The sequence below is a fragment of the Hyaena hyaena genome, unplaced genomic scaffold, assembly GCF_003009895.1.
Source record: "Hyaena hyaena isolate Hyena2069 unplaced genomic scaffold, ASM300989v1 scaffold_68, whole genome shotgun sequence".
NCBI lineage: Eukaryota > Metazoa > Chordata > Mammalia > Carnivora > Hyaenidae > Hyaena > Hyaena hyaena.
The window spans coordinates 264,099-291,915 of record NW_024080700.1 but is presented as its reverse complement, the minus strand read 5'-3'; the positions used below and the strand labels follow the sequence as shown (position 1 = coordinate 291,915).

The 27,817-nt window shown below is 43.1% G+C and overlaps 1 protein-coding gene across 1 annotated transcript; it reads right to left on the bottom strand.

Moving 5' to 3' along the window:
- Positions 1–1,480: 1,480 nt before the first annotated feature.
- GOT2 (glutamic-oxaloacetic transaminase 2) lies at positions 1,481–27,515 on the bottom strand. The gene is made up of 10 exons (XM_039232656.1): positions 27,319–27,515; positions 16,796–16,952; positions 13,042–13,170; positions 10,174–10,233; positions 9,514–9,675; positions 9,184–9,288; positions 7,958–8,108; positions 7,357–7,522; positions 3,278–3,428; positions 1,481–2,715 (listed from the first exon to the last, which is right to left on the bottom strand). Exons 1-10 carry the CDS (start codon positions 27,405–27,407, stop codon positions 2,593–2,595), a joined length of 1,293 nt encoding a protein of 430 aa, XP_039088587.1. The 5' UTR covers positions 27,408–27,515; the 3' UTR covers positions 1,481–2,592.
- Between the last annotated feature and the right edge of the window lie 302 nt (positions 27,516–27,817).

Here is a 27,817-nt window from a genome sequence, read left to right as displayed (position 1 = left end):
TGTTAACATTTAGAGTCTAAGAAACCAGGAAAGGGTGAAGCAAACAGTTTGAACAGTGGAGAGAAGCCTGAGTCAGGTTCACACCCCCCAGCTCTGTTTTCAGTGAGGAATGGGACTTAGTCCAGGGCGAGCTGGTAATACATGTGTTTAAAAATAACAAGTCAGCAGGGTGGTTAAGTTCCTTTTTTGGTTGGGGTATTGGCAGCCTACTCTCAACTTTTCAGCTCTAGACAAGGAGGCTTAAAGCAGTTTCTCCTAACCTAGGCGGTTAGTTCCTTTATGGATCAGTTAATATATTTATTCTTTTCAAGGTTTTCCAAAGACATCCAGTGATCCAGTCCATTCACTTTTGCTTTTGCCACCATGGTGTTTCCATTAGCAGTGGAGCCAAGGGTCAGGAGTGACGTCCCCACGCACTGTGCCCCTCAGGGAGGAGAAACAAGAGCCCACTTGCCCATCCTAATAACTGTCAGAATACGGTGGATGGGCTCTGAGCCTGATTCCTGGTCCACTGTCTGTATGGCCAGTAGCCATCCCACCTTGAGTGGCTCCTAGCACTAAGCAGAAGGGGACAGAATGGCCTTGGGCAGGACTGATGCTAAGCGGGTGTCACTAGTGCTCGAAGTCTGCTGACAGAGCATGTGACTTCATGCTAAAGGCCCCACGCTGGCCATCTACTGTTTGCATCTTGCTTGCAAACCATTACAATTTTTTTGAATTAGTTACCAATTTTTAAGCATCAGTTGGCTTCCCATAAAAACCAGGATTTTCATTTTATTTAAAAAAACTAAGACCCTAAACTTTTGATTCTTGCAAGGCTGTCACTTCTGTACCACTCCTCAACACGGAGATGAAGGCTGCTCACCTCATGATCTCATCTCTAGTTCACATCATATTTTCACTTTTTGTTTTATAAGGTTTTTTTTTTTTAATGTTTTATTTCTTTCTAGGAGAGAGAGAGAGAGAGAGACAGCGTGAGCAGGGGAGTGAGAGAGAGAGGGAGATACAGACTCTGAAACAGGCTCCAGGCTCTGGGCTGGCAGTCAGCACAGAGCCCAACGCGGGGCTCGAACCCACGAACCGCGAGATCATGACCTAAGCGAAAGTCGGACACTTAACCGACTAAGCCACCCAGGCGCCCCCACATTTTACTTTACGTTCACTGTGTATATTACCACTTAGCTCCTACAGACACCTAGTCACCACTGCCCACTCACCCCCTTCTTCATCCCTGTACTATTGATAGGTTCTCTTGAGCTATTCCATGCGTACCCCAAAGTCTAATGGATTACACCCACATTTACATCATTGGATTGGATAAGCTGAATGGCAAGACAAAAAGACCAAGACTAAGATGTGGCTTCAGTTTACATTCACAACAGCTAACACACCTACTGGCTCACAGTCAGTTGAACATGACCACAGACTTCTGGAAGACACAGCCACTCCCATTAAAGAAAAACAACATAGTAGACAGTGGTTGGCTCTACAGTATCTTTATTTTAAACAGAGAAACCAGGCTGCAAGAAGTCTACATGATCAGAGCAGATGGTGGTTATCTTTCCAGAGGGTGAAGCCTGAGCCCAGCTGGCAGCACACAAAGGTTAAAACCAAAGCCCAGATATCCTCTTTCCCGGTATGCCCTGCATGGCCCGTTCATGATGTGAGATGAGAGACTGCACGACCACATTGGAGGAAGTAAGGGGTCCAACTGGGCTGAGGTGACAACCCAACAGGAGACAATCATTGAAGAGGATGCTAAAATCAAGTGCAGTGACTTACTTTCTGCTATTCTCTGATGAGAAAGGGGAGGGTACGGGATGAGTGGTAACGTATGTTCTTCATTCTTCAAATAAGTAAATCCTATAGGATGGGGATGGTCAATCAAGCAGTAGAAGAGGGCGAACATCTACGCTAGTTATAGATCTCTGTGCCTAAGGAAAAGAACAGCAATGATAAGGGAGAAGAGAGGAACATTAAAATGCCGGAAAGTATTAAAGAAGGGCCTTTTTTTTCCCCTTAAATAAGACAGGAAACAGCATCTTTAATTTTCCATGCTGTTGTGGCAGCAGACTCGCTGGTTTGCATGAAACATGATTTTTGGAACAAGGCCTGTTGATAAGCTTGCTCAGTCACAGGAGGACACGGGGTGGGGGGAGGGGCTGACCGCTAATGTTAGAGCGCGGTCTTCCCACAACACCTCTTGTAGGCGCTTCTCACGGTGGACCTACAGAGGTGCCCCAGCCCTGTAAGTTGCTCCAGTTAAAGCTTCAGAAGTATTGCAATGGCATGACCGACAGGTTTTTTGGGCTGTCTTTCTCGTACATGTAAACTCTTGGAACAGCTGAAGTTAAAGCATGAGCAGGAGTTTGGTTTTGAGCCACAAAGTTTCAGATACCAGCCACAGATGCCTCTGCCCTATTTCACTGCATATTCTTTTCTGAGAAACACAATGGTTGAGTGTTAAGTACTGTCGCTGAAAAGAAATGACCTGCTTACCACCGCCCACCCTCCTCCTTCCTCTGTGTGAAATCTCACAACAGCAGCAGCTGTAGACAGGAAGGTTGTCTCTGTTCCTTTTCACCAGGGAAATTACTTGGTGACCTGGTGAATGGCATGGGCAAGGTAGCCCACGTTGCCTGAGGTAACTCCTGCCACAGAGATGCGGCCATCCTTCGTCATGTAGATGGAGAATTCCTTGGTCAGCCTCTCCACCTGCAGAGAGAACAGTACAGGAGCACTTCCCAGGCAGGGGGATTTGCCCAGCCTGGTGTTAAAACGGAAAAACAACAGAAACTCTATTTTCTTATTTAACCGTATTCCCAGAATTTGGTGGGCTAGCTCAGAGTGAGAGAAGGACAAAAAGCTATCTTAAAGTAGGATGAAGAATACCGAGGTATGGAGAGGTAAAAAAAAAAGAAAAAAACAAACACCTCATTTCAGCATTCATAGGAAAGTTAGATACAGCTATGGGACCGCTATGTCTCCTATCAATATTCAGGCTCTTGCTGGTTTGCATAACTCTTCAGAGAGGTAGCCGTGGTCATAAAAATGATCAAAACGTGCTCTGCTCCTCAGCAGTTTAAAACCTCATGGGGGATATGGACAGGTAAATGACTAAGAACCAAACAAAATGTATGCTACACTCTTCCTTTACCTAAAACGGCTCCAAATGACTATTTAAGGGTAATCCGAACAGGTAGGTGATCTATGAGGAATTCTAGTTTGCAAAAACTGATCAGTTGGGTCAGCTGAGGAGAAATCGGAGCCCACTCACCTGTTCAGGCTTTAGTCCTGTGAAACAAAACATGCCAATCTGGTCAGTGATGTGCTGCCAATTGTGGGAGGAGCCCTCCTTCTTGAGGTTGGAGACCAGCTGAGTCCTCATGCTAATGATGCGGTCGGCCATGCCTTTTACTTCCTGCAACCTGTGCAAAACCCCCCAAGATGCAGCTCAATTCCGGACAAGCACTGACAGATAAGCCACAGCTGACATGAGTATTCCCCTCGTGTGCCTCATTTCTTTGTCTTAGCCTGAGTTATAATGCCGTGACTATTTTACAGCATTCTGTTTTCTTTTTTTATTTATATCTGAGAGAGAGAGACAGTGTGAGCAGGGGAGGGTCAGAGAGAGAGGGAGATACAGAATCTGAAACAGGCTCCAGGCTCTGAGCTAGCTGTCAGCACAGAGCCCGACGTGGGGCTCGAACCCACGAACCATGAGATCATGAGCTGAGCCAAAGTAGGACGCTTAACCGACTGAGCCACCAGGCGCCCCCAAAAGTTGTGTTTGTTTTTTTTTTTAATTTTTTTTTTAATGTTTTATTTATTTCTGAGAGAGAGAGAGACAGCGTGAGCAGGGGAGGGTCAGAGAGAGAGGGAGACACAGACTCCGAAATAGGCTCCAGGCTCTGAGCTGGCAGTCAGCACAGAGCCCGACGCGGGGCTCGAACCCACGAACCGCGAGATCATGACCTAAGCGAAAGTCGGACGCTTAACCGACTAAGCCACCCAGGCGCCCCCAAAAGTTGTGTTTTAAATAGTAAACTATGACTTCATTTTTAACATGGATGGAAGAAACACTCCTGCGTTTGTAGTTAAGCCTGTGCACTGGGAAGCTATGATATGCCAAGCCACGTGCTAGGTGGTAGGGAGAAAGGGAGGGTTGAGACATGGTTCTTGCCTGTAAATCTTACAACTGATTCTGGGAACAAACCTGTGGACAGCCAACTATGGAAGGAGGCAAGAGAAGGTAAGAACCAATAGAATAGTGCTGTGGTGAAGGCCCCAGGAAGAGAGGGTTAATGCTATCTGGGTGGCTGAAGGGAGACTTCTGATACACGCAACTCACTTGATTCTGGACATAATCACTGCCTTGCTCAGAATCTCCTCTTCCATTCTATTCCTATGGCTCTAGAGGAAATTCTTGTCTGCTCTCAGCAACTAGAGGACTGTGAAAACATTTATAGTTTACCCCGTACTTATGTGTTCACATTCTTTAACCATCTATGATGATGTCATACACAGAACCGGTCACAATCATCAATTACAAATCAAATAAGAGTCTTAGTCATTTGTGACTCCATTAAACATTTAAAATTGGGCACCTGCACCTAAAAGCACGCATTTGTCCTACCTGGGAAAAGCTGGCGACCCTGCACTTGCAGTGTGATTACTGGCTGGAGCTGGAGCCCTCGCCCTTCTAGGGATGGCACTGGGTTTGTATTTCCTATGGTTCCATCTCTCTAGCTCCACTTACTTTGAGGCCCGGGTGCTAAAGGCAGGGAGTGTGACTACGGCTAGATCTAGGGCAACTTTAGCGAAGCCCTTTGTGCTCCCTGTTGCCTACAGAATGAGCTCTGACTTCTCAAGGTACCAGTGAAGGTGCTCCATGATCTGCTCCCACCTTCCCAGCCTTACTGCCTTCTCCAGCCTTCTCCATCCTCCTCCCCCTGTCTTTGCCACAAAAAACCACTTGGGACTTTTGATGCATATTGTGTACATGTGCCTTTCCTCATGCACATCTGTCTGGTTTTCATTTCCTCTTCATTTCCACCTAGACTCAACGGCCATTTGGTGCGCCTTTATTCCTTGTCCCTTTGTATCAATGCCTTATGTGTACCTTTCTCACTGGGTTATAAACTCCACAGGTAGAAATGTCTAACTCATCTAGCACAGTACCTTTGTCATCTTTGCACGCTACAGACTTCAGATGTGTACTGACATTTAAAAAAAAAAAAGCTTAGTATAATTTTAAGAGACAAATCAAAACAATGCTACAACATGCATATGTAGAAGTAACATATATAGTATGTCACAATGATGAAAAACAGTGAAGAAAAAAGTGGGGTTATAGAGACTAGATTTACAGTTAATTTCTTCCCTCTCCCAAACTTTCTGAAATGTACTTATACATTAATGTTACAATGGAAAAAATTATAATTTAAAAAGCAGTCAATATTTTGGTAAGCCTCTCATGGACTATTGAACTAAAAGAACTACCCTGGACCAGACTTACTTCAATGTTTCACAGGATTAATTTAAGGTAGAAAGAGTGGTTATCATGTGAGAAGTTGGGGGGCAGGGGAGGCTCCAGATAAAGTTCCTTGCATACAGTAGACTTAGCTTTTCTCTTCAGGAAGCTACTCAGGAATCTATCCCCTCAATTATCTGGCTACACAGGATAAACTCTTGTTATAACAAATCACACTGTTCAAGGGCATCTTGGCTTTTGTTTTTAAGTTTATTTATTAGTTTGGGGGTGGTCGGGGGAGAAAACATGAGCAGGGAAGGGGAAGAGGGAGAGAGAGAATTCCAAGCAGGCTCCACACTTTCAGTGCAGAGCCCAATGTGGGCCTTGAACCCACGAACCGTGAGATCATGACCTGGGCCGAAATCAATAGTGAGACTGACTACTGACTTAACTGACTGAGCCACCCAGATGTCCCTTGGCTTTTTACTAACTTTGAAATATATAGAGCAGGGGGTTAGCAAACTTTTCATTATTTTTTTAATTTTTTTTTAAAGTTCCAGTATAGTTAACATGACAAACTTTTTATAAAGGGTTAAATTGTAACTATGTTAGGTTTTGTGGGCCATTTCGTTTCTGTCACAACTACTAACCTCTGCTACATGGCACAAAAGCAGCCACACATAATTCATCAAAAAAGGCTGTGGCTGTGTTCCAATAAAACTTTACAATAGGGAGCAAACGAGATTTGATCCATAGAAGTTTGCCAACCTCGGATCTAGAGCAAGGTTTTCTAAACTGTGTCATGACCCATTAGTAGGTTGTAAGGTGTTCTAAATTGTGTGTTGTGGCCCACGAGTAGGTCATAAATTCAAAGTAGCTGGATGCAACTGGCATTTAGAAAATATTAAAATATAAAACATGAAGGGGCACCTGGGTGGCTCAGTCGGTTGGGTGTCCGACTTCAGCTCAGGTCATGATCTCATGGTCCATGGGTTTGAGCCCCGCATCAGGCTCTGTGCCGACAGCTTGGAGCCTGGAGCCTGCTTCAGATTCTTTGTCTCCCACTCTCTCTCTCTGCCCTACCCCTGCTCATGCTCTGTCTCTCTCCCTCTTAAAATATAAACATTAAAAAATTTTTAAATATGACACAGGAAGCCTAATATTAAGTTTGGACAACTGTGTCAGTTATATATATGTTTACAGGTAATGTTGTGTTCAGGGGGGTCATGATACACAATATCTGTCTTATGTGGACTGTGGTCAAAGAGACTGAGTAACACTAAGAGCACGGGTGCCAAGAGATTCAGATGGTAGCTATTACGAGGATTAAGTACCAAAAATATGATGTTCTTAAAGAAGTTTTCCTATGTAAGGTCTTCAATTTGAATTCAACTTGAGAAGGCAGGTTTTACTTAGCATGGAAATAATGGAATAAAAAATCCTGCCATTTCTCAATTGTTTGTCTCCAATGTATTTATTTAAAAGTACTAAAAAAAAAAAAAAAAAAAACCCACTCCTCTCTGCCTTCCTCCCCTCCCATATATGGATGCTGAATGATATTGTAGGTCACTAGTTGCTGATTCTAAATGAGCTTTGAGGGCCACCTGGGTGGCTAAATCAGTTAAGCGACTGACTTCGGCTCAGGTCATGATCTCACGGTTCGTGGGTACGAGTCCTGCGTCAGGCTCTGTGCTGACAGTTAGCTCAGAGCCAGGAGCCTGCTTCAGATTTGGTGTTTCCCTCTCTCTCTGACCCTTCCCTGCTCATGCTGTCTGTCTCTCTCTCTCAAAAAAAATAAATTTAAAAAATTTAAGAAAAAAATAAATGAGCTTTGAAAGATCAGTGGTGGGACAGATGGCTGGAGAGTGGCAGTGTGCTTTTACCATTGTTTTCGAAGGTCAGGGCTGGTCAGAATGGTGGAGGCAATCCGGGCCCCGTTGATTGGAGGGTTGGAATACATGGGACGGATCAAGATCTTCAACTGTGACTCCACCCGTTTGGCTTCATCGGCATCTTTGCAGACCACAGTGAAGGCTCCCACACGCTCACCTGAGAAAACAAAAAGGGGTCCTGTCTTCTGGTTTTCCAATCTCAAATGCTGAAGCAAATCAAGATTCAATTTGCTGTAGCTACCATCAGCAGCGCCGCATAAATGTTATAAATAAACACCTTCCAACAACCAGTATGGTGACTCTACAGAGATAACAGAAAGAAAGTCTGAGTACTCAAAGGTCTCTTTATTATATCCAACTTCTTGGCTCATGGGGCAGTTACTTCTTGTTTAGAGAAACAGTAGTTTTCTCTGCTGAAGGAATTCAGGGACACAAAAGATGATGTGCTAAAGTCAGTAAAATCCATGTTACCAGTCTTTCCTCTCCAGGTAACACACACACATGGACAGACACAGACACCTCTGTGGCATCCTTTTCCAGCACTTTTTCATTCTCACCAGGACATACATCACAGCTGGGTCCTTTAGCTTACCGTATAAGCCCATGTTCTTGGCATAGGATTGGCAGAGACAAACATCAATGCCCTGTTCAATGAAGTGGCGTACAGCCCAGGCATCCTTGTTACCATCACCACTGGCAAAGCCTTGGTAGGCCATGTCAAAGAACGCAAAGAGGTTGTTTTTCTGGGAAGGAAAGAGAAGAGCAAAGCTTTAGGCAGTCCCTCCCAAGACAACCCACATGGTTGCCTGTGCCTCTTGGGACTATGCCTCATATACAGTCAACACAGTTTCCTCCCCAATTGGAAATCTGGAGATATTTAATTTTCCTTGAGTTAAGATATCATCGTATATGTTTTCACTTTGGTGGATATGGTCCCTGAAGAAGACATGAAGAAAAGAGACTCTAAATTCAGTTTTCCCAGAAAGCTGCTTGTTCAAACAGGAAGCTCTTTTCAGGCCCACAGGAGTCTGGGTAATTACTGTGGTTCAGTCAACACAGGACCAGCATCAGCCTTTTCTGGGGCTAACAGAACTCTGACACCCTCGTCTAACACCCAGGGCTCATGGAAAGGCCTCATGAGAACCATCTCATCTTCAAAGTGCTCTCTGAATGCTCTTTCTGTTTTTTTTTTCCTTTATTCTGTTTGCAACTTAGGTTTGACAGAATGTAAAGAAATAGAAACCAAAAGAAGGGAAAACGTGGACATAAGGCAGCATAAATTATTTTCCTCCCTTGAAAAACTTTTAAGTAAACTATATTCCTAATGTGGGTCTCAAACTCATGACCCTGAGAAAATGAGTTACAGTCTACCTACTAAGCCACCAAGGTGCCCCTCCTCCCTTGAAATTTTGACTAGGGCCTTCTCTGACAGCTGACCCTGTGAATGATAATGGCAATGCTGAGGAAACAGGCAAGGATAGGAGGGGACATGAAACGGTATATAAAGGATGAACAAGTAACAGTGACCAGGGCAAATGACAGACATCCCAGAGCCAGTGGATATCCGCTGTAAAGGCCAGTCAATGACAAGATTTATCAGATTTCCCCAAATCCAGGCTGAGGAACAAAAATTATTTGCAAGCTGCTCATATACCATCAATGAAGAACTGCTAATTACGCAAATGAGAAGCTTTTTCCTGAAAACTTAACAATGTGGGCTCAAGGGTAAATAATTCTCATTGTTAAGACTTTGCCAAGTCAAACTTCTAAGGCCAGTTACTGGACACAGAACTGTCAGCATCACTTCACTCTCCTTACCTTCACCACTGTTGCTATTTCCTTCCACTGCTCAGGGCGAGGGTCCACTCCCGTGGGATTGTGGGCACAGGCATGCAGGAGAAGAACACTCTGCTGTGGCATTTTCTAAAGAGACAACCAACAGATGATTTTGCAGCCCTAAACAAGAGAGTTGATCTGAAATGTTACAGGGTCACTATTTTTGATGAACAAAGATAATATGAGTTCTGAGAATTAGTTCATTACAGTATTTTAAGCCAGATATTGAGACCAAGCTGTGAGAAATCAAATCTCCACAAGGAGGTTTGTTCCTCGTTCCTTCACCCCTCTTGCCCTGAAAGCCACACTTACTGAAATGTCCTCTATAGCGCCTGTGAAGTCAAAGCCACACGTCTTGGGGTCATAGTATCGATAACCATGTAGCTGCATGCCAGCGTCCCTGAAGATGGGTGTGTGATTTCCCCAGGATGGTTTGGGCAGAAAAACATCTCGGCTGAACTTGAAAAATCTTTGCTAAAAAATGGGATGAAAGGGAATGGAAAAATAAAGGGGGAAAAAAGTGACATTTTATGGAGGAAGACACTTTTCTCTATTGAAACTCAGTTTATCTCAATGATTCAGAGACAGAAATGACGGAGAGATAGCAATGACTCAGCAGCAAGACTGCCTGGCAAGTAAACTGGCTGTGTAGTCCAGGACCTGTCTGGGCCTCACTTTCTTCCTTTGTAAAACAGCATTAAACAAACTCCCTTCGTAAAGATTAAATGAGTTCAAACAAAAGCTGCTAGTAACAGATTTGTGCTCAATAAATTATACTTATTGTTATAATTGCTCAAGTTTAATTACATGAGACAGAGAGAGAGAGAGAGCGCATACACAAGCATGTACATGGGGAAGGGGCAGAGAGAGACGAAGGGCAAGAGAATCCCAAGCAGGCTCCACACTTGTAGCCATCCTCCTTAACTTACAGACCGTCTAACATTTCTTTCCTGAAGGAGTTTCCAGACTCACCAGAAAACTGGCTCCAATCCTCAAGGCTCCGGTTCCAGAAATGGTCTGCACGGTGACGTACTGTAGGAGAGACACCACGGTCAGAGGGCTGTAACACTCTCTAGAGGCCCACAATTACAGAACTGAGGTCAAGCCGGCAGAGGCAGTGCTCGGTAGCCAGTGCCCTTCCTTTTTCAGAGGCTGAAGACAATGTTCCAAATGGCTATTTGCAAAGGATAAAATGGCACTATTGTTTCCTTTCCCCATTTGCTAAGAGAAAGGCTGATTCCCCTCAGAGTTCTCAAAAGAGCTATCCCGGGGCGCCTGGGTGGCTTAGTCAGTTAAGCGTCCGACTTTCGCTTGGGTCATGATCTCACAGTTCGTGGGTTCGAGCCCTGCATCTGGCTCTGTGCTGACTGCCAGCTCAAAGCCTGGAGCCTGTTTCAGAGTCTGTGTCTCCCTCTCTCTCTGACCCTTCCCTGCTCACGCTGTCTCTCTCTCTCACCTAGAAATAAATAAAAAACATTTAAAAAAAAAAAAAAGCCATCCCTTCAGTTTCCAACACCTTTGCTGATGGAGAAGCTATGGCTTGTTATTAGTATCACACAGTATTATATGAGAAACTTTCAGGACCCAACCTCGCCCCCCAGGTAAAAGGGCTAATTTATACATATATAATGATCACTACATTAAACTATTCTAGAATTATACAAAATTCAATGAGTTTCTGAACATCAGAGCTCCTTGAAAAGCAAGTCAATACATTAGAATAATATTACTACATTTTATTATTTTTAAAAAGTTTATTTATTTGAGGGAGGAGAGGCAGAGAGAAAGAATCCCAAGCATACTCTGCACTGTCAGCGTAGAGACTGACACGGGGCTCAAACTCATGAACCGGGAGATCATGACCTGAGCCAAAATCAAGAGTCAGGTGCTTAACTAACTGAGCCACCCAGGCAATTTGAATAATATTATTACATTTTTAAGGCTAAGAGGCTCCATTCTAAGAGTTTCCATAATCTGAAAATACTATTTTTTGAGTATAAGAAAGGTGCCTCAGGTAAATCTGTTTCTTTCAGTCAACTTTAGGGAATAAGAAACCACAGATTTTTAAAAAAATTGTTTTAATGTTTATTCATTTTTGTGAGATGGAGAAACACAGGGCATTAGCAGGGGAGGGGCAGAGATAGAGGAAGACACAGAATCTGAAGCAGACTCGAGGCTCTGAGCTGTCAGCACAGAGACTGACCTGGGGCTTGAACTCATGAACCGTGAGATCATGACCTGACCTGAAGTCGGATGCCCAACCAACTGAGCCACCCAGGTGCGCCTCACAGATTTTTTTCTTATGGCACCATAGAAATTCAAGGTTCTATAAAACATAACCCTATTTTCTGGACTGGGGGTGGGGACAGAAGAAACGGGGAATCTAACTAACACACTCCTTACTAAAAACAGTTTGTCTCTGCAAACTCTGCAATGATAGAATAAAAACCTAACTGTAAATTTGAGAATAGTAAGAATTCACAAAGGCACAGCAATTTATAAAAGACAAACTGATGTTATTACAGAAAAATATGGAAATTTTATTTATAAGGGGTTAACATGTGGCTGACTGCATGAATATCAATCAAATCATATTCTGTCCATGAATTAGGATCATTACTACATCACCCTGGGGTGGAGGCATAAGCTCTTTTCTTGAGTTAATGAACGAACATGTGGACTTAGATGAGCCTTGTGAATAAACTGTTATTCTGGTTTTGGGGGCAGGAAGGAAATGGTGGCTTAGTTCTGTTACTTTGTGTGTTTTTCTCCAGACTTAGAAAAAATAATTAAACCTGCAAATGTATCCATTAAGAAACATAATCTGTTTCACAAGAAAGTCCACTATGGTGCACAGGAGTCACATGCAGGTGGGCTGCTCAGTGGCCTGGCTGCCTCCCACCTGCACCACGTTCCTCTTCTACTCTAAGTGCTGAGCCTGTGCGTGCTCTGTGGGTGCACAGAGGAATCTGTTTGTAAAATGCTGGTGTTCAGTGACCTTTAGAGACACCCTTCTTCTACAAGAAGAGGGCCCCCTGGGAGATGGGAGGAGGAGACACCCAGGAGACATTTGTGCTGCCCCCTCATGGCTGCACGATGCTCTCTGGACCTGAGAGGGCAAGGAGGTAGCAAGAAGGGAGCATGGTCTGCTCTACTTTAAGACCCAACCTGACTGTGAAGAGTGGCAGAGCAGTGCCAGACTGGTCCTGCCCATAAGAGCCCTGCCTGTCTGCTTCCTCTGTCTACACTCAGAACATGAGGGTAGTGGCAAATTATAGTCCTGAAACTGGGAATAGTTTGGAATTTCATTTTTTAAGTTTTTTATTTATTTTGAGAGAGAAGGTGTGAGTGGGGGAGGGGCAGAGAGAGAGGGAGACACAGAATCCAAAGCAGGCTCCAGGCTCTGAGCTGTCAGCACAGACTCAACTGGGCACTTGAACTCAGGAACCCTGAGATCATGACCTGAGCCGAAATCAGACACTTAACCAACGGAGCCACCCAGGCACCCCATAGTTTGGCATTTCATTTTTTAAGTTTCTGAAGCATATTCAGTACAACATGAACATAAGTACACATGGAGCAGTGTCAAATCTTCAGTCAAATTACTATTCCATTCTCAGGATTACTGCTGCATTTTTGGAATTGGTGCTATATGAAATCTTTTATTTAACAAGTGCCAATTTACTTACTTTCTGAAGAAGAGATATTAGCAATAGTGTGGTCACTTCAAAACGACCATCACACAAAGTGATGTATCTTTGTTTAAATTAGTTCAAATTTGCTTAAACTGTTAAATTTAAAAACAACAGAATCTGTGGGACGCCAGTCTTCTCTGCTTACCCGGCCATTTTTCAACACTTCGTTGTTCTCGCCCAGGGCTAGTTCTGCAGAGGCCTTGCAAAAGTCAGCGAGTCCCGCGATGGGCAGGTATTCTTTGTCCAAATTTTTTGCAGCGATCTGGGCCTCTGCCTGGACATGAGAAAATGCACCCGCTTAGTTTCTTCTCCTTGTCTAGAATTACTATGATTAATATTTAATGTTTTATAAGATAAACATATATATTAAATATAAAGGAAATAAAGCCTTGTTTTTAATTTGGAAATATAGTCCAAGGAAAAGGGTAAATACTACATCTGAAACTAATATTACACTGCATGTTAACTAACTGGAATTTAAATAAAAATTTGAAAATACAAAAAAAAAAACAAATACAAACTATAAAAAGATAGCAAAATACTTAATATTTTATAATGCAGAACAGAAATATTTCTAATTTTTAAAATCATATTTTGCTTTTTTTTTTTACAATTAGGCTTTATGTGAATGGGTACACAGTGTTCTCTTGGTTAATAGTTAATACAAAATGGCTTCTTGGAAAACACAAGAACAAGGTTTACGAACAACACTTAAATCACTTAGAAATAGATATAATAAAATCAAACTAAATACATAAAAAATAAGTATTTCAAGGTATACGCCAGTCTGAGAACTGCAAAGGGTTAATATTAACAGCCATATATCTTCACGTTTTGGAGACTCAGGTATGGCTGTCCCTTTAGCTGTGTGACTCTGAGCACTTAGTAACCTTCCCGAATCTCAGCTGAATGGGAGAACTTGAAGTAATTTACAAGAGTGTACGGTGTTGCTAGTCTGCAAAATGACTAATACTCGCTGAGTACTTTAAGCTGGCTGAGACCAGAGCAGTCCCTGCACAACCAGAGACCAGGCGGCAGCAGGTTTCAATGGGTCTTCTCACAATTGTTGAGCCCTTTTTTTGTACTCCGAGAACTCTAGAGATGACACCTAACCCACACTCCCACATTTTTAGAAGAAATTTCTTCTTCCAGTGGTTCATTCAGGCCATGTTCTATTACTTCAGTGGCTCATGAGGGCTGAGCCAGCCTGCTGTATAGTGTGCAGCTCAGATGATTAGGGAGTTCTTACCCTCACCCGGAAGTATTCTTTTGGAACGTTCACTTGCTGTGCCCACTTCTGCTGTATGGAGGAAGCACCCCATCACCACCCCACTTTTGGAAGTGACAAAGAAGCATTCGTATATCAACAGAGGAGGTGTAGCTGGAAAGGAAACTCATACTTTCTTTTAAAAAACTGTCCTAAGAGTATTAATTATTTAAAGTTATAATGATAACCAATAGAAAGACTACTAATAAAAATACAACAAAAATAAAGCAAATTATTCTACAGTTCAGTAGGAAAAAAGGACACAGCATGTCTGTGTAAGAGAGCTTTATGAAGACAATCAACATGACAGAAACGGAAAATAACCACAGTAACCCTCATCCACAAAGGGCTATCACATTTTTTTAATGTTTTATTTATTTCTGAGAGAGAGAGAGAGAGAGAGAGAGAGAGAGAGAGAGAGAGACTGCGCATGAACAGGGGAGGGTCAGAGAGAGAGAGAGATACAGAATCTGAAACAGACCCCAGGCTCTGAGCTAGCTGTCAGCACAGAGCCCGACGTGGGGCTTGAACTCACAAACTGAGATCATGACCTGAGCCAAAGTTGGATGCTTAACTGAATGAGTCACCCAGGAGCCCCCACAAAGGGCTATTCTCTCTTTTTTTTTAAGCCACTCTGACCAGTGTGAGGTGGTATTTCAGTGTGGCTTTATTATTTTTTCTTTCACATTTTATTGTCAAGTTGGTTTCCATATAACACTCAGTGCTCATCCCAACAAATGCCCTCCTTCATGCCCATCACCTCTTTTCCCCCTCTCCTCCACCCCCATCAACCCTCAGTTTGTTCTCAGTATTTAAGTGTCTCTTATGGTTTGTCTCTCCCTTTCCTTAACTATTTTCCCCCTTCTCCTTCCCCCATGGTCCTCTATTTAGTTTCTCCTGTTTCACAAGAGTGAAAACATATGGTATCTGTCCTCCTCTACCTGACTTATTTCACTTAGCATAACGCCCTCAAATTCCATCCACATTGCTAAAAATGGTCAGATTTCATTCTTTCTCATTGCCATGTAGTATTCCATTGTATAGATAAAACCACATCTTCTTGATTCATTCATCAGGTGATGGACATTTAGGCTCTTTCCATGATTTCAAGCTATTGTTGAAAGTGCTGCTATGAACATTAGGGTACATGTGCCCTTATGCATCAGTACTCCTGTATCCCTTGGGTAAATTCCTAGCAGTGCTATTGCTGGGTCATAGAGGAGTTCTATTGTTAATTTTTTGAGGAACCTCCACACTGTTTTCCAGAGGGGCTGCACCAGTTTACATTCCCACCAGTAGTGTAGGAGCGTGCCCGTTTCTCCATATCCTTGCCAGCATGTATAATTTCTTGATTTGCTCATTTTAGCCACTCTGACTGGCGTGATGTGGTATCTCAGTGTGGTTTTGATATGTCCTTCCCTGATGATGAGGGATGCTGAGCAACATTTCATGTGTCTGTTGGCCATCTGGATGTCCTCTTTGGAGAAGTGTCTGTTCATATCTTCTGCCCATTTTCTTCACTGGATTATTTGTTTTTTGGGTGTTGAGTTTGGTAAGTTTTTTTTTTCTCTACAAAATTGCCTTTTATTTTTTTAAATAGTTTATTGTCAAGTTGGTTTCCAAATAACACTCAGTGCTCATCCCCACAAGTGCCCTTCTCCATGCCCATCACCTCCCTTCCCATCCCCCCAACCCCATCAGTCCTCAGTTTGTTCTCAGTATTCAAGAGTCTCTCGTGGTTTGCCTCCCTCCCTCTCTCCCGCTATTTTCCTCCCTTTTTCTCCCCCATGGTCCTCCATTAAGTTCCTCCTAATCCTCCTATACGTGCAAACACATGGTAGTTGTCTTTCTCTGCCTGACTTATTTTGCTCACCCTAAAGGTCCATCCATGTTGCTACACATGGCCAGATTTCATTCTTTCTCATTGCCATATAGTATTCCATTGTATAGATAATCCACATCTTCTTGATCCATTCGTCAGTTGATGGACACTTAGGCTCTTTCCATGATTTCAAGCTATTGTTGAAAGTGCTGCTATGAACACTGGGGTACATGTGCCCTTATGTATCAGCACTCTTGTATCCCTAGGGCAATAGCAGTGCTATTGCTGGGTCACAGGGGAGTTCTATTGTTAATTTTTTGAGGGACCTCCATATGTTTTCCAGAGGGGCTGCACCAGTTTACATTCCCACCAACAGGGTAGGAGGGTGCCCATTTCTCCACATCCTCGCCAGCATCTGGAGTCCTCTGATTTGCTCATTTTAGCCACTCTGACCGGCGTGAGGTGGTATCTCAGTGTGGTTTTGATTTATATTTCCACAAAGGGCTATTCTGATCACCAAAAAGCACTGTTTAATTTTTGGTTCTATGTGCACCCTCAGATTAAACATGACATGACACCTGCTTCAGTAGATAATTGCATAAATTCAATCTTGAAAAAGACCACATCGTTCCAATCCGTCACTTTTACAGCCAAGGAGACCACAGAAGTCAACCTAAGTGATTCAAGCGGTTAGTGCCAGAACTAGAACCTAGTCTCCCAACTCCTAGTCTGGCACTCTTTCTGCCACTCTCTAGGAGCTCTGTGCAGTTTACCCACTCCAAGAAGGCAGAGGCTGAATGGCAAACTCACCTTCCGGACACTAGGAAGCACATAAGGCTTTCCATTATCATCCCGGTAGGCACCAACTCCCAGATTCATCTTTTTGCTGTTGGTGTCTCTCTTAAAGGCTTCTGTGACACCCAGGATGGGATCTGGTGGCCCCATCTCCACATGGGTCCACCAGGAGCTGAAATGGGAAATAAATAGAAATGAGTCATATTAGCTAGATTTCCATGGCCAGAGACATCTCAGATCTGCTGAAAATCCATTTCTTTGCAGAAGGATGCAGAAGACCACAAAAGCACTGAGAAGCTGGATACCTGATTCATCCTGGGGAAGATAAGGTGCATATTTAGGCTTTTAAAGTAGCTCAAACCTGTCCTGAACTCCCAGGCAAAGAGGGCTGTGAGAAACAGAGTGGTAGAAGATGACACAAGAGAAGCAAACAAGGGCAAGAGTATTATGTGATACCCTCCCTCAAAGGGGGTTGGGTTTTATCTTGTTCTCAAAATTGTTAAAGGGTATCATTTGGAGAGCTTGTTAAAAATACAGGTTCCTGTGTGTCCAATCTTGGATATAATGAGGGCATGTGGAGTCATTAAAGCTTTGTGTTTTTTGGGTGGGAGGAGGGCTGTTGATCAGGTAAGGGGAGGGACATGAATACCCTTGCATGTTTAGAGCCCATCTGCTAGCAAGGGAGGGCACTGAATGCAGAGTGTAAGTGTAGATGCAGAAGGATCACTCACTGGCTCACTATGTGTCCAGAAAGTTAAAGAGATGAAGGCCTGAACGAGGATGGGGCAGTAGGGCTTAAGAGGAAGACAAGATTTTTAATTTAGAAATTAAAAATCAACAAGAACTGCTTGTAACAACCTACTGATTCCTTTACTACTTACTAAGTTAAAAATGCTGGACAATGTTTATTATTCCATATTTATATGAGTCACGATTTTACCTTAAAAATTACCTCTTAAAAAAATTTATCTCTTAACAGTTTTGGGCGAGGGGTGTCATCCACCTGGGCCAAGTTAATTGTGCTGCTAGGAAGTACACACCTGTCCCCAGTGCCCTGAGGTAATTTCTTTTTTTTTTTTAATGTTTTATTTATTTCTAGGAGAGAGAGAGAGACAGCGTGAGCAGGGGAGGGTCAGAGAGAGAGGGAGTCACAGACTCTGAAACAGGTTCCAGGCTCTGAGCTGGCAGGCAGCACAGAGACCAACGCGGGGCTCGAACCCACGAACCGCGAGATCATGACCCAAGCGAAAGTCGGACGCTTAACTGACTAAGCCACCCAGGCGCCCCGCCCTGAGGTAATTTCAAAAGGCAATAGAACTTTAAAGGTTTTTTTTTTTTAAAGTTTATTTATTTATTTAGAGAGAAAGCGAGTGAGTGGGGTAGGAACAGAGAAAGAATGAATCAGAAGCAGACTTCACACTGTTAGCCCAGAGTCCTGCGCAGGGTTTGATCCCAAGAACTCGAGATCATGACCTGAGCTGATATCAAGAGTCTGACACTCAACCAACTAAGCCACCCTGGCACCCTGAGGCAATAGAACTTTTAAATTACTGTTTCTCTGGCTTGTTCTCCATCCCCTAGTGATTTGGGGTTTTGTTTCTGGCCCACCTATGGTCAATAAGCTAGTCCTCATTGGCAGCAATGACTGTGAATCTGGTTTTATGATCTGATCATTCAGTAATTTCCGTAAACAGACAGCAGAGATCTATTCTCTGCTGGGTGAGAGATAACACATAAAAATGGTTTCTTGTTGGTTTGATTTTGTTTTTTGTTTCTTTTTTTTTTTTTTTATCAGAACTGTGAGGTTTTTATTTGTGTTTATTGTCAGCCTGTGGCTGAAGTTGTAGACCTAAAGAGCTCTAAGATCTCCATGTGTCATTAATTCAGAAAGGCTTTTTTTTTGTTTTGTTTTGCCTCTGAGTTTCTGAATGTGACATGTTTTCCAGCTTTGGAGGGTACTGATAAATTGGATTATAAAAATCTCAAAGGTGCTCTGTTCTGATTGTGTTATAGGGACTGAATTTCTATAACTTTAAATAAGCTAGACAAAAGTTTTTTCTTAAAGAAACTAACTCAGAAATGTTTAAAAACTTCAAGTTCACATAAATGAGATAAACCTTTGAGACTAGTTTAACTGAAAGTAGCTATGTCTTTTGGGGTGCCTGGATGGCTCAATTAAGTGACTGACTCTTGATCTTAGCTCAAGTCTTGATCTCACGGTTGTAAGTTTAAGCCCCTTATGGGGCTCCATGCAGAGTGTGAAGCTTAAAAAAAACAAACAAACCATGTCTTTTATTTAGATACAAGCATACATTTTCTTCTATGCGTCTTTGTTTTTCCTAAAGTTATATTGGTTTACTTATACTATACACAAAACATTCCTAATGTAATGTTGAAAATTATGAAAAATCTGAACTTATGTTCAACTAATTATTCTGACATATTTTCACCTCATACCTATCAGATGGCTAAAATCAAAGACAAAAGAAATAAGTGTCAGGTAGGATGTGGAAGAAAAGGAATCCTCATGCACTGTTTATGGGAATGCAAACTGGTGTAGCTACTGTGAAAAAGACTATGGAGGTTCCTCAAAAAAATGAAAAATAGAGGGCACCTGGCTGGTTCAGTGGATAGGGCAGGTGGCTCTTGATCTCAGGGTCATGAGTTTGAGCCCCATGTTGGGTGTTGAGAATACTTAAAAAAGAAAATAACAACAATAACAACAAAAGTTAAAAAAAAATAAACAGAATTGCCATGGGCCCCAGTAACTCTGCTATAAAATATTTACCCAAAGAAAACAAAAACACTAATTCGAAAGATAAATGCTTCCCTATGCTTACTGCAGCATTATTTACAATATCTAAGATAGAAGCAGCCCAAGTGCCCATCCGCCAACAAATGACAGAGAAGATATACTATACATAAACACAGGAATATTACTCAGCCATAAAAAATGAAGTCTTGCCATTTACAACAACATGGATAGATCTAGAGGGCATAATGCTAAGTGAAATAAGTCAGTCACAGAAAGACAAATACTGTTATCATTTAATTCATATATGGAATTTATGAGACAAAATAAACAAAGAAGATACAAATAAAAAACCAGACTCTTTAAAATATAGAGAATGGCTGGTTTCCAGATGGGAGGTGGCTGGGTGAGGAATGGGTGAAAATAGGCAAAAGGGATTAAGAGTACACTTCGATTGATGAACACTGAGTAATGCATAGAATTAGTGAATCATTATATCGTATACCCAAAACTAACATAATGCTGTATGTTAATTAAATTAAAAAATAAAAAATTAAATGTTTTTTCTTTTATTAGTAAGCTAAATTTTTTAGAACAGTTTTAGATTTATGGAAAATTGAGCAGCTAGTACAAAGTTCCCACAACTTGCCCTCCAACAGTTTCCTCTTATTACTAACATTTTATATTAGCAGAGTACTTTCATTACAATTAATGAACTGATCCACATTATTAAGTCCACAATTTATTTAGACTTCTTTAGTTTTTACCTCATATCTTATTTCTGGTATAAAGTTCCATCCAGGATACTATATTACATTTACTTTTCATGTCTCCTGAGGCTTCTCTTGGTGGTGACAGTTTCAGACATTCTTTGCCTTTGATCACCTTGACAGTTTTGGGGAGTACTGGTCATATTACAGGATACCCCTCTCTTGGATTTGATATTTTTCTCTTCAGACTGAAGTTATCGATATTTCGAAAAAAAATAATTTATTTTGTAATGTGTTAGCTTGAAGACAATTCCCAAGATCTTTAAGCAACTTAAAATCTTGGCCTAATTTAATTATGAGTTAATGGGTTAATCATCGGATACTTAGACAATTTCTAAGATAGGATACAGACACACTGATTACTAATCATAATTTAAAATTCATATATTTTACTTCTTATTTTTACATGTGCTGTTAGACTATAGCTTTGGGTCATTTTAGTAAGCATGTTGTTGCAATTTCAAGAAAGTGTAGGGGCACCTGGGTGGCTCAGTCGATTAAGCGTCCAACTTCGGCTCAGTCATGATCTCACAGTTCGTGGGTTCGAGCCCCGTGTTGGGCTCTGTGCTGACAGCTCAGAGCCTGGAGCCTGCTTTGGATTCTCTGTCTCCCACTCTCTGCCCGTCCCCCGCTCACACTCTATCTCGCTTAAAAATAAATATTAAAAAAAAAAAGAAAGAAAAAATATATAAAAGGGATATGCGTGTGGCTGTAGAAGGTGAACTATGTGCACCCACTAGTTTGCTAAAATGCTTGCACAGGACTGGCATTAATGCCCTCCCATCAGTTTTATCTGTGAAATGGAAGTTACTTTGGCTAAAAGTTATTTTTTAAGTTTATTTATTTTGAGAGAACGAGGAGGGGAGAGAGGGAGAGAGAAGCAGGCTCTGCACTGAGCCTGACATAAGGCTCGATCTCACTACTGTGAGGTCATGACCTGAGCAGAAATCAAGAGTCAGATGCTTAACTGAGTGAGCCACCCAGGCATCTTGGCTAAAAGTTATTTATTTATTAAAAAAAAAAAATTTTTTTTAAATTTATTTTTGAGACAGAAAAAGACGGAGCATGAGTCGGGGAGGGGCAAAGAGAGAGGGAGACACAGAATCTGAAACAGGCTCCAGGCTCTGAGCTGGCTGTCAGCATAGAACACAATGCGGGGCTCAAACCCATGAACCACGAGATCATGACCTGAGCAGAAGTCGGACATTTACCCAATTGAGCCACCCAGGCACCCCTAAAAGTTATTTTTAATGAGTGGTTGAGAGTATACTAGGATTAACTGTGACAAGAGAAGTACAACTTTGTATATGTTTTAGTTTTACAAGGAAAAAAACTGTCATGTTGTCCTAAAGCTGTGATCCTCAAACATTTTGGTCTTTGGATCCCTTTTTACTGGTAAAACTTGTTGAAGGTCTGAAATAGCTTTTATTTATGTGGGGTATAATGACTAGTATTTATTGTATCAGAAATTAAAACTAAGAAATCTCTTACTAAAGTATCAGCTTGTTCCCAATACGAAAGAGCATGTAATGAAGGACAAAACTTGGAAAATGAATTTTGTCTTGATTCATAAAAATTAAGTCTGGAAAGAAGCTATGAAATGTGTTAACATCTTTAAAAGTTTGCTCAGTCTTCCCTGGTTCAGTGATTAATGACTTTATCTATAATATGAGAGGTTATTTTTTACCTTCTGTGTTACATGCCTATGCAGTGGAGATTCTGTGTTTTATCAGAATACTTCTTTATGCTTTATGTTGACTCTCTTACGTCCTTAAGGAAAAAACAAAACACGAAACACAGTTCCTCACATATGAAGGAGCTAAGGTTCTTTACAATCATGCTATATGTTTAATTTTAATGTTTTCTCATTTTAATTAAATAGGTAAACAATGATTAATTCCAGATACTCACAATCCTATTTTAATTAAGTGACCAAATATCAACTAACACATTTTTTGATTTGGCCTTCTTAAAGTGAATCCTAAATACAGCATATCTCAAACTTTCAGGCTTTCTTTCAACTAAAACTACTATGAGATTAAAAAAAANGCCACTGGGCTACGTAGGTGCCCCACTACTCTGAGATTTCTAAGCATCCACCCAAGAAGCACTATCTATTTTTTTTTTTTTTAATGTTTTTTTGTTTTGTTTTATCTATTTCTAGGAGAGAGAGAAAGAGACAGCGTGAGCAGGGGAGGGTCAGAGAGAGAGGGAGACACAGACTCTGAAATTGGCTCCAGGCTCTGAGCTGGCAGTCAGCACAGAGCCTGATGCGGGGCTCGAACCCACGAACCGCGAGATCATGACCTAAGCGAAAGTCGGACGCTTAACCGACTAAGCCACCCAGGCGCCCCAGCACCATCTATTTTTAACACATACTCTCAGCAGCAGGATGCGTTAAGGTATCAAAATGGAGGTTTTACCTCACGGTAAATTACTCTTCTGAGAAAAAGATTACTCCTTTTCTTCAGGACAAATAGGCAAAAAGCTTTTTACGGATTCATGTTACAGAAAACAAAGTCTTTATGATTGTCTAAATCAATCACTGAGAATGTGCTTTGTGCTAAGAGCTGGGATTATCAGCGAGAGTAAAACAACCCCTGACTACATTAGGCCAGTGGGGTGACCTGTAGTCAGCTGGGGTAGGAGGATGACCTGCAGCGATAAAGACAGGAAGGCTTCCAGGAAGAGGTGACACATGAGCTGGGTGCTATGGATGAGAGGAGGAAAAACTCGTTCCCAGCAGAGGCCTAAGAATAAAGGCTAAAGGTGAAAAAGAGCTGAGGGGGGGGAGTGGCGGCTGGGGGGGGGGAGTGCTGCATGGAAAGGTGGAAGCTAGGGGGAGCAAGGTTCCAAATTACCGGGTGAAATGGCTCAAGTTCCTTTAGTAATCACGTACCCAATCTCAACCAATCAAATGTGTCAGCAGAGCACAGTGAAAGTTCTCTGTGCTCACCACGCTGACAAGCTCAGTGAATTATTTAGAATTTCTTTTCTGAAAATGATTCTCTTCAATTAGTCAGTGGCCAGTCAGCACTCGTACACCTCACTCCTCCACAAGGCACACCGGATGGCTCAGCACGGCATCAGAGTTAAATTTATGCTCTCCTGACAAGCTGAAACTGCCTCGGTATTAATAGCTGTAACTGTTACATACCGTTAATTCTATTATCAAAGTGTAGATTATTCCATTTTTGGATTTCCCAGACTTTTATTAGCTTCTCTTGGATCATGTTGGTACTTGGCAAACGGCATGGATTCAAATAACAGCTCAGCTGCCTGCCAGCTGGTGTGCACATAGGCAAGCCAATTATGTCTCAACTTTCCTTATCTGTAAAATGAGCGCATAGTAGTACCTACATTACAGAGTAGTTATAAGGATGAAAGGAGTTCTTAAATACAAAACACTCTGAGCCTGGAACAGGGTGAGTGCTTGATGTTTACTGGTATCATTGCTACTAAATTAGTTCTTTTTTGCTTTCATTTAGTATGGAGCCAGTATGGAGCCTGGAGAGGCAAGGATGCAGATAATTCAAGAAGGAAATGGACATAATTCTATGCCCCCAAGCAGGTCTTTGTTGCTTTTAAGTTATTTGTTTAAAATGTTTATATATTTGTGAGACAGAGAACTGCCTGAGAGGGAGGGCTAGGAGAAGAGAGAGCATCCCAAGCAGGCTCTGTGACACCTTGGAGCCCAAGGCAAGGCTTGAGCTCTCAAACTGTGAGATCACAACCTGAGCCAAAATCAGGAGTCAGACTGAACTACCCAGGCACCCCTTGCTTTTCAATCATTACTGCTTAATTTTCCTAGTCTTGAGAGACATTATCATTACCACCTGTCTCTCTCATTAGCTCTACTGCCAGGACTCAAAACCCTTCTCTTCTTTTTCATGGTCATAGGCTGCTTAATTGTTCCTGTATCTAAGCAATAGTAAGAAACAGATACTTTGAAGCAACTTCTGATCTGGGGCCTGAAGAAAGCTTCCTTTATTTCTTACCCACAGTTTAGACCCTGAAAGCCTGCAGCCACCCGCCTGTATACATCACTGCCATTAACTGGTGAGTGAAAGGAATACTTCGAATGTCCAACACTTATTATAGAAAACCTCCAGGAAGCAACTGTCATTTCAAAACAGATGTCTTGGTCTTTAAGGCATTTAATCAACAATGACAGGACTGCTGCCCTAAGCCACAAGGACAGAAGGCACCGTTCTTATTAAATGATGTGAAAGGCACTTATTCATCAAGTTCTTTAAAAAGTTTATTGAGTACAAAGATTCTCTGAGAAACCAAAGCCTTGAGTCTTCTGGCAGGGATCTGATCAAGAGTGGATTTTTTTCTTTAGGTTTTTTTGAGAGAGAGAGACAGAGAGATACAGACAGATAGGCAGAGAGAGCACAAGAGACAGAAACCTAAGCAGGCAGCAAGGTCAGTGCAGAACCTGATGTGAGGCTCTATCCCATTAACTGTGAGATCATGACCTGAGCCGAAATCAGGAGTGGGATGCTTAACTAAGCCACCAGGCGCCCCTGGAGTGGTATCTTTTAGGAAGAATTCTAAAAGCAATTTCACAATATTGACTCTTAAACAATGTAAATATAGGAGCGTGGATACTCTTTGGTTAGTTCTACATTAGAAACCATGTTCAGAACCTCTATGCCCTTCACTCCATTCCGTAAAACTGTAAAGACTCTACACCTATAATGTATGAACCATGATGTTTTTAAGGGATAGTACTAGATGAAAACAGGAGTGCTTGGAACAAAACTGATGCTGATAACCTGTGGCCTACAAAGTGATTCCTACCAATGTACTTTGGACAAGTGCAAAGCCTCAGCCATTGAGCAATGTTGGCTAACCAAAAGATGTTAGGTACAAACTATTCAGATAAGCTTTTCTAATTCAAACTCCTTGTAACTTTCCTGGCAACCTACCTGGTGCTTTAAAATTAAAATAGTTTAAAATATACAGTTTAAGAATAGTTTTAAAAAATGCTTTCCTTCACATTCTTATTTTATTTTGAATCATAGGGCTCGATCTCATCACAACCTGAGTCTAAATCAAGAATTGGTCACTTAACCAAGTAAGCCACCCAGGTGCCCCCACATTCTTATTTTAAAATAAAAAGAGAAGTTAATTAATTTGCCCATGATCACAGAGTTAAAAATGGGAAAGATGATACTATAATTTTGATCTTCTAACTACTGGTTATTATACAACTACTGCATACTTTCAAAAGGGTCTCTTGATACTCCTTGTTATTTCACTAAAAATTAAATCAGAATAATTATGAACTGATCATTATGGGCTCTATTACCCAATCATGTATCATTGCTTAAACCTGAACAGCACCTCCTCTACAGAAACTCAACTATTTTAAGGCTTTATATCAGTGAACAAAGTAGGTAAGGCCTCTGCCCTCATGGGACTTACATTCTAACTGTGAAAGACTGAAAAGAAAAATGAGTCAGCCACTCAAACTCAAAGAATGACTAAAAGGTCACACCCATAGGGATTTTCGGTAAGCACTTTAAGTAAAGCTTTAGGCCACTAGCCAAATCTAGGAAACAATATTATTTTAAGATTACTACAGTGTTAAATGACTTTCTCTTGCCCATCATTTTAGGCACCCCTTTCCAAACCTGCTGCATGAATAATAACCCCTCCCTACTTCTGGCCCACTAGGTAGGCCTGCTTAAAGAGCACACCTTGACAGAGGGCCAAGGAGGAGCCAAATCTGGAAGAGAAAGGGCCCCAAAGCCCAACCAAAATTGTACTGCCAAGAGTTTGAGGCCGTGTAAAGGACAAACTGTTCTGCTGACTTGAAGACACCGCGCGTACAATATCAAAGGAAAGGCCAGGCACGTAACAGAGGCCAAGGCTTTGCTCCTTGTGGTCAGCATCTGGCTGGAGGCGGGCTAGAAACGAGGTTCTTCATTAGGTGGTACTTAAGGATACTGTCCCAAATCGTCTTCTTTAGTGAATTAATCGCCTGGCTCAGGTCTCCACTAGGAAGGAATTACTAATTTGTTTTAAACTCCCTGCTGTTTTAATGCAACAATCAGCACGCGGTATGAAATTACATATTTGTATCTTTCTGAGGGCCCCGTCTCTCCCTCAGGCGTGTTCACGCAGCCTCCGTCATTAGCATCGGGTCTAGTACCTGGCTCAGAGAACCTGATGAGACAAAGTGTTTACTGAATGCGAGCACAGCGAGTTGGAAGGGAAGGCCGGCGACTTCTCTACTGTCAGATCCCTTAAGGGCAAACAAAAAGGAGGTGAACTACACCTCTACTCTTCCAAGCAAAGGCCACACGGCCCCGGGGTCACCGGCCACTCAGGCGGTAACGCGACCGGGAGGATGCCGCGCTCCAAGGTCAGGGGCTGCAGAAACGAAAGCTGGGCCGGAAAGCCAGAGCCCCGGGTACCTTCCTCCCGGGTACTTCTTACACCCCGGGCCACGCCCGGCAGTACGCCGCGGTCCTGCCGGCCCGGCTCAGGCCCCAAGGCCGGCACGACACGGAGCCCCGCCGTGCCCCCGGGCAGCCCGTGAAGGGCACCCGCGCTCACCCGCGCCGCAGCCAACCGGCGCGAGGCAGCCTCGGCGGCGCAGCCAATGGGCGCCGGGCCTGCTGGGCCCGGCTCCGCAGCCCCGCGTGCTCTCCCCTCGCCACCCCACCCCCCACCGCGCCGAATACGCATCTCGTGACCCCCCCATCCCTGAATGGAAGTCCGGGTGCTGTAGAGGGCCACACTGCCTAACCCCAGGGAACGCGATGGCACGCTCTCCGGCAGTCCTGGGGGCGAAGGAGCGGAGGGATGTAGGACCCCGAGGGTCACTCTGAGTCGCTGGCGCTCAATTATCGGCCCCCAGTGGGCCGAGGGGGTGTCAGAAAAAGTGCGAGTGTGGTGCTCGCGCACGCGTTTGCGGGGGGGAAGTGGGGAGATGTCCTGGGGTGCCCGCAGCCGGCTGGACAGGCCTTGTCCCCAGCTCCCTCTCCATCTCCCCTGCTTACCTGGCTCTGGCAGAAGCCGCGGCAGCGAGGCCCGGGTGGAGGGCGGCGGCGGCCCCGGACAGGACGCGGCCGGAGTGCAGCAGGGCCATGGTGGGCGGCAGGAAGGCAGTGGGTAGCTGCAGAACGGAGCGGAGGGCCAGCGGGCGCAGACACGGAGGCGCGGGGTGGCTCTGAAGGTAAGGACAGCGACTTCCCGGGGCGGCTAGAGCGGCCGTCCGCCGGCCCGAGCCGCGTTACAGCGCATCCTGGCGGCCGGAGCGCAGCGGCGAGGCTAAGGCGGAGCGGTGGATGGGCCGTCCCGGAGTCTGCAGCCCCCTCCCCCTCCCCCGGCACGTGCCCCGGGCACGTGGTCCCGGAGAATGGTGACGACACCGTTTATTGAGGTTCGAAGCACTTAAAAACCTTTTTTCGTTTAATCACGATGGACCAGACAGTAGAGGTATTGCTTTTATCCCAGTTTGAAAGATGAGAAAATTTAGGTTGATGTAGTTTGCCTACT

What these genes read in the sequence shown, in the direction of transcription:
- GOT2 (XM_039232656.1), bottom strand. Translation starts at nt 27,407, where the DNA reads ATGGCCCTGCTGCACTCCGGCCGCGTCCTGTCCGGGGCCGCCGCCGCC. An exon ending in GGATTGGAGCCAGTTTTCTG is followed by an intron (nt 9,676 to 10,173) that starts GTGAGTCTGGAA and finishes CCCATTTTTTAG; the next exon opens with CAAAGATTTTTCAAGTTCAG. An exon ending in CAGGACTAAAGCCTGAACAG is followed by an intron (nt 2,716 to 3,277) that starts GTGAGTGGGCTC and finishes TTCTCTCTGCAG; the next exon opens with GTGGAGAGGCTGACCAAGGA.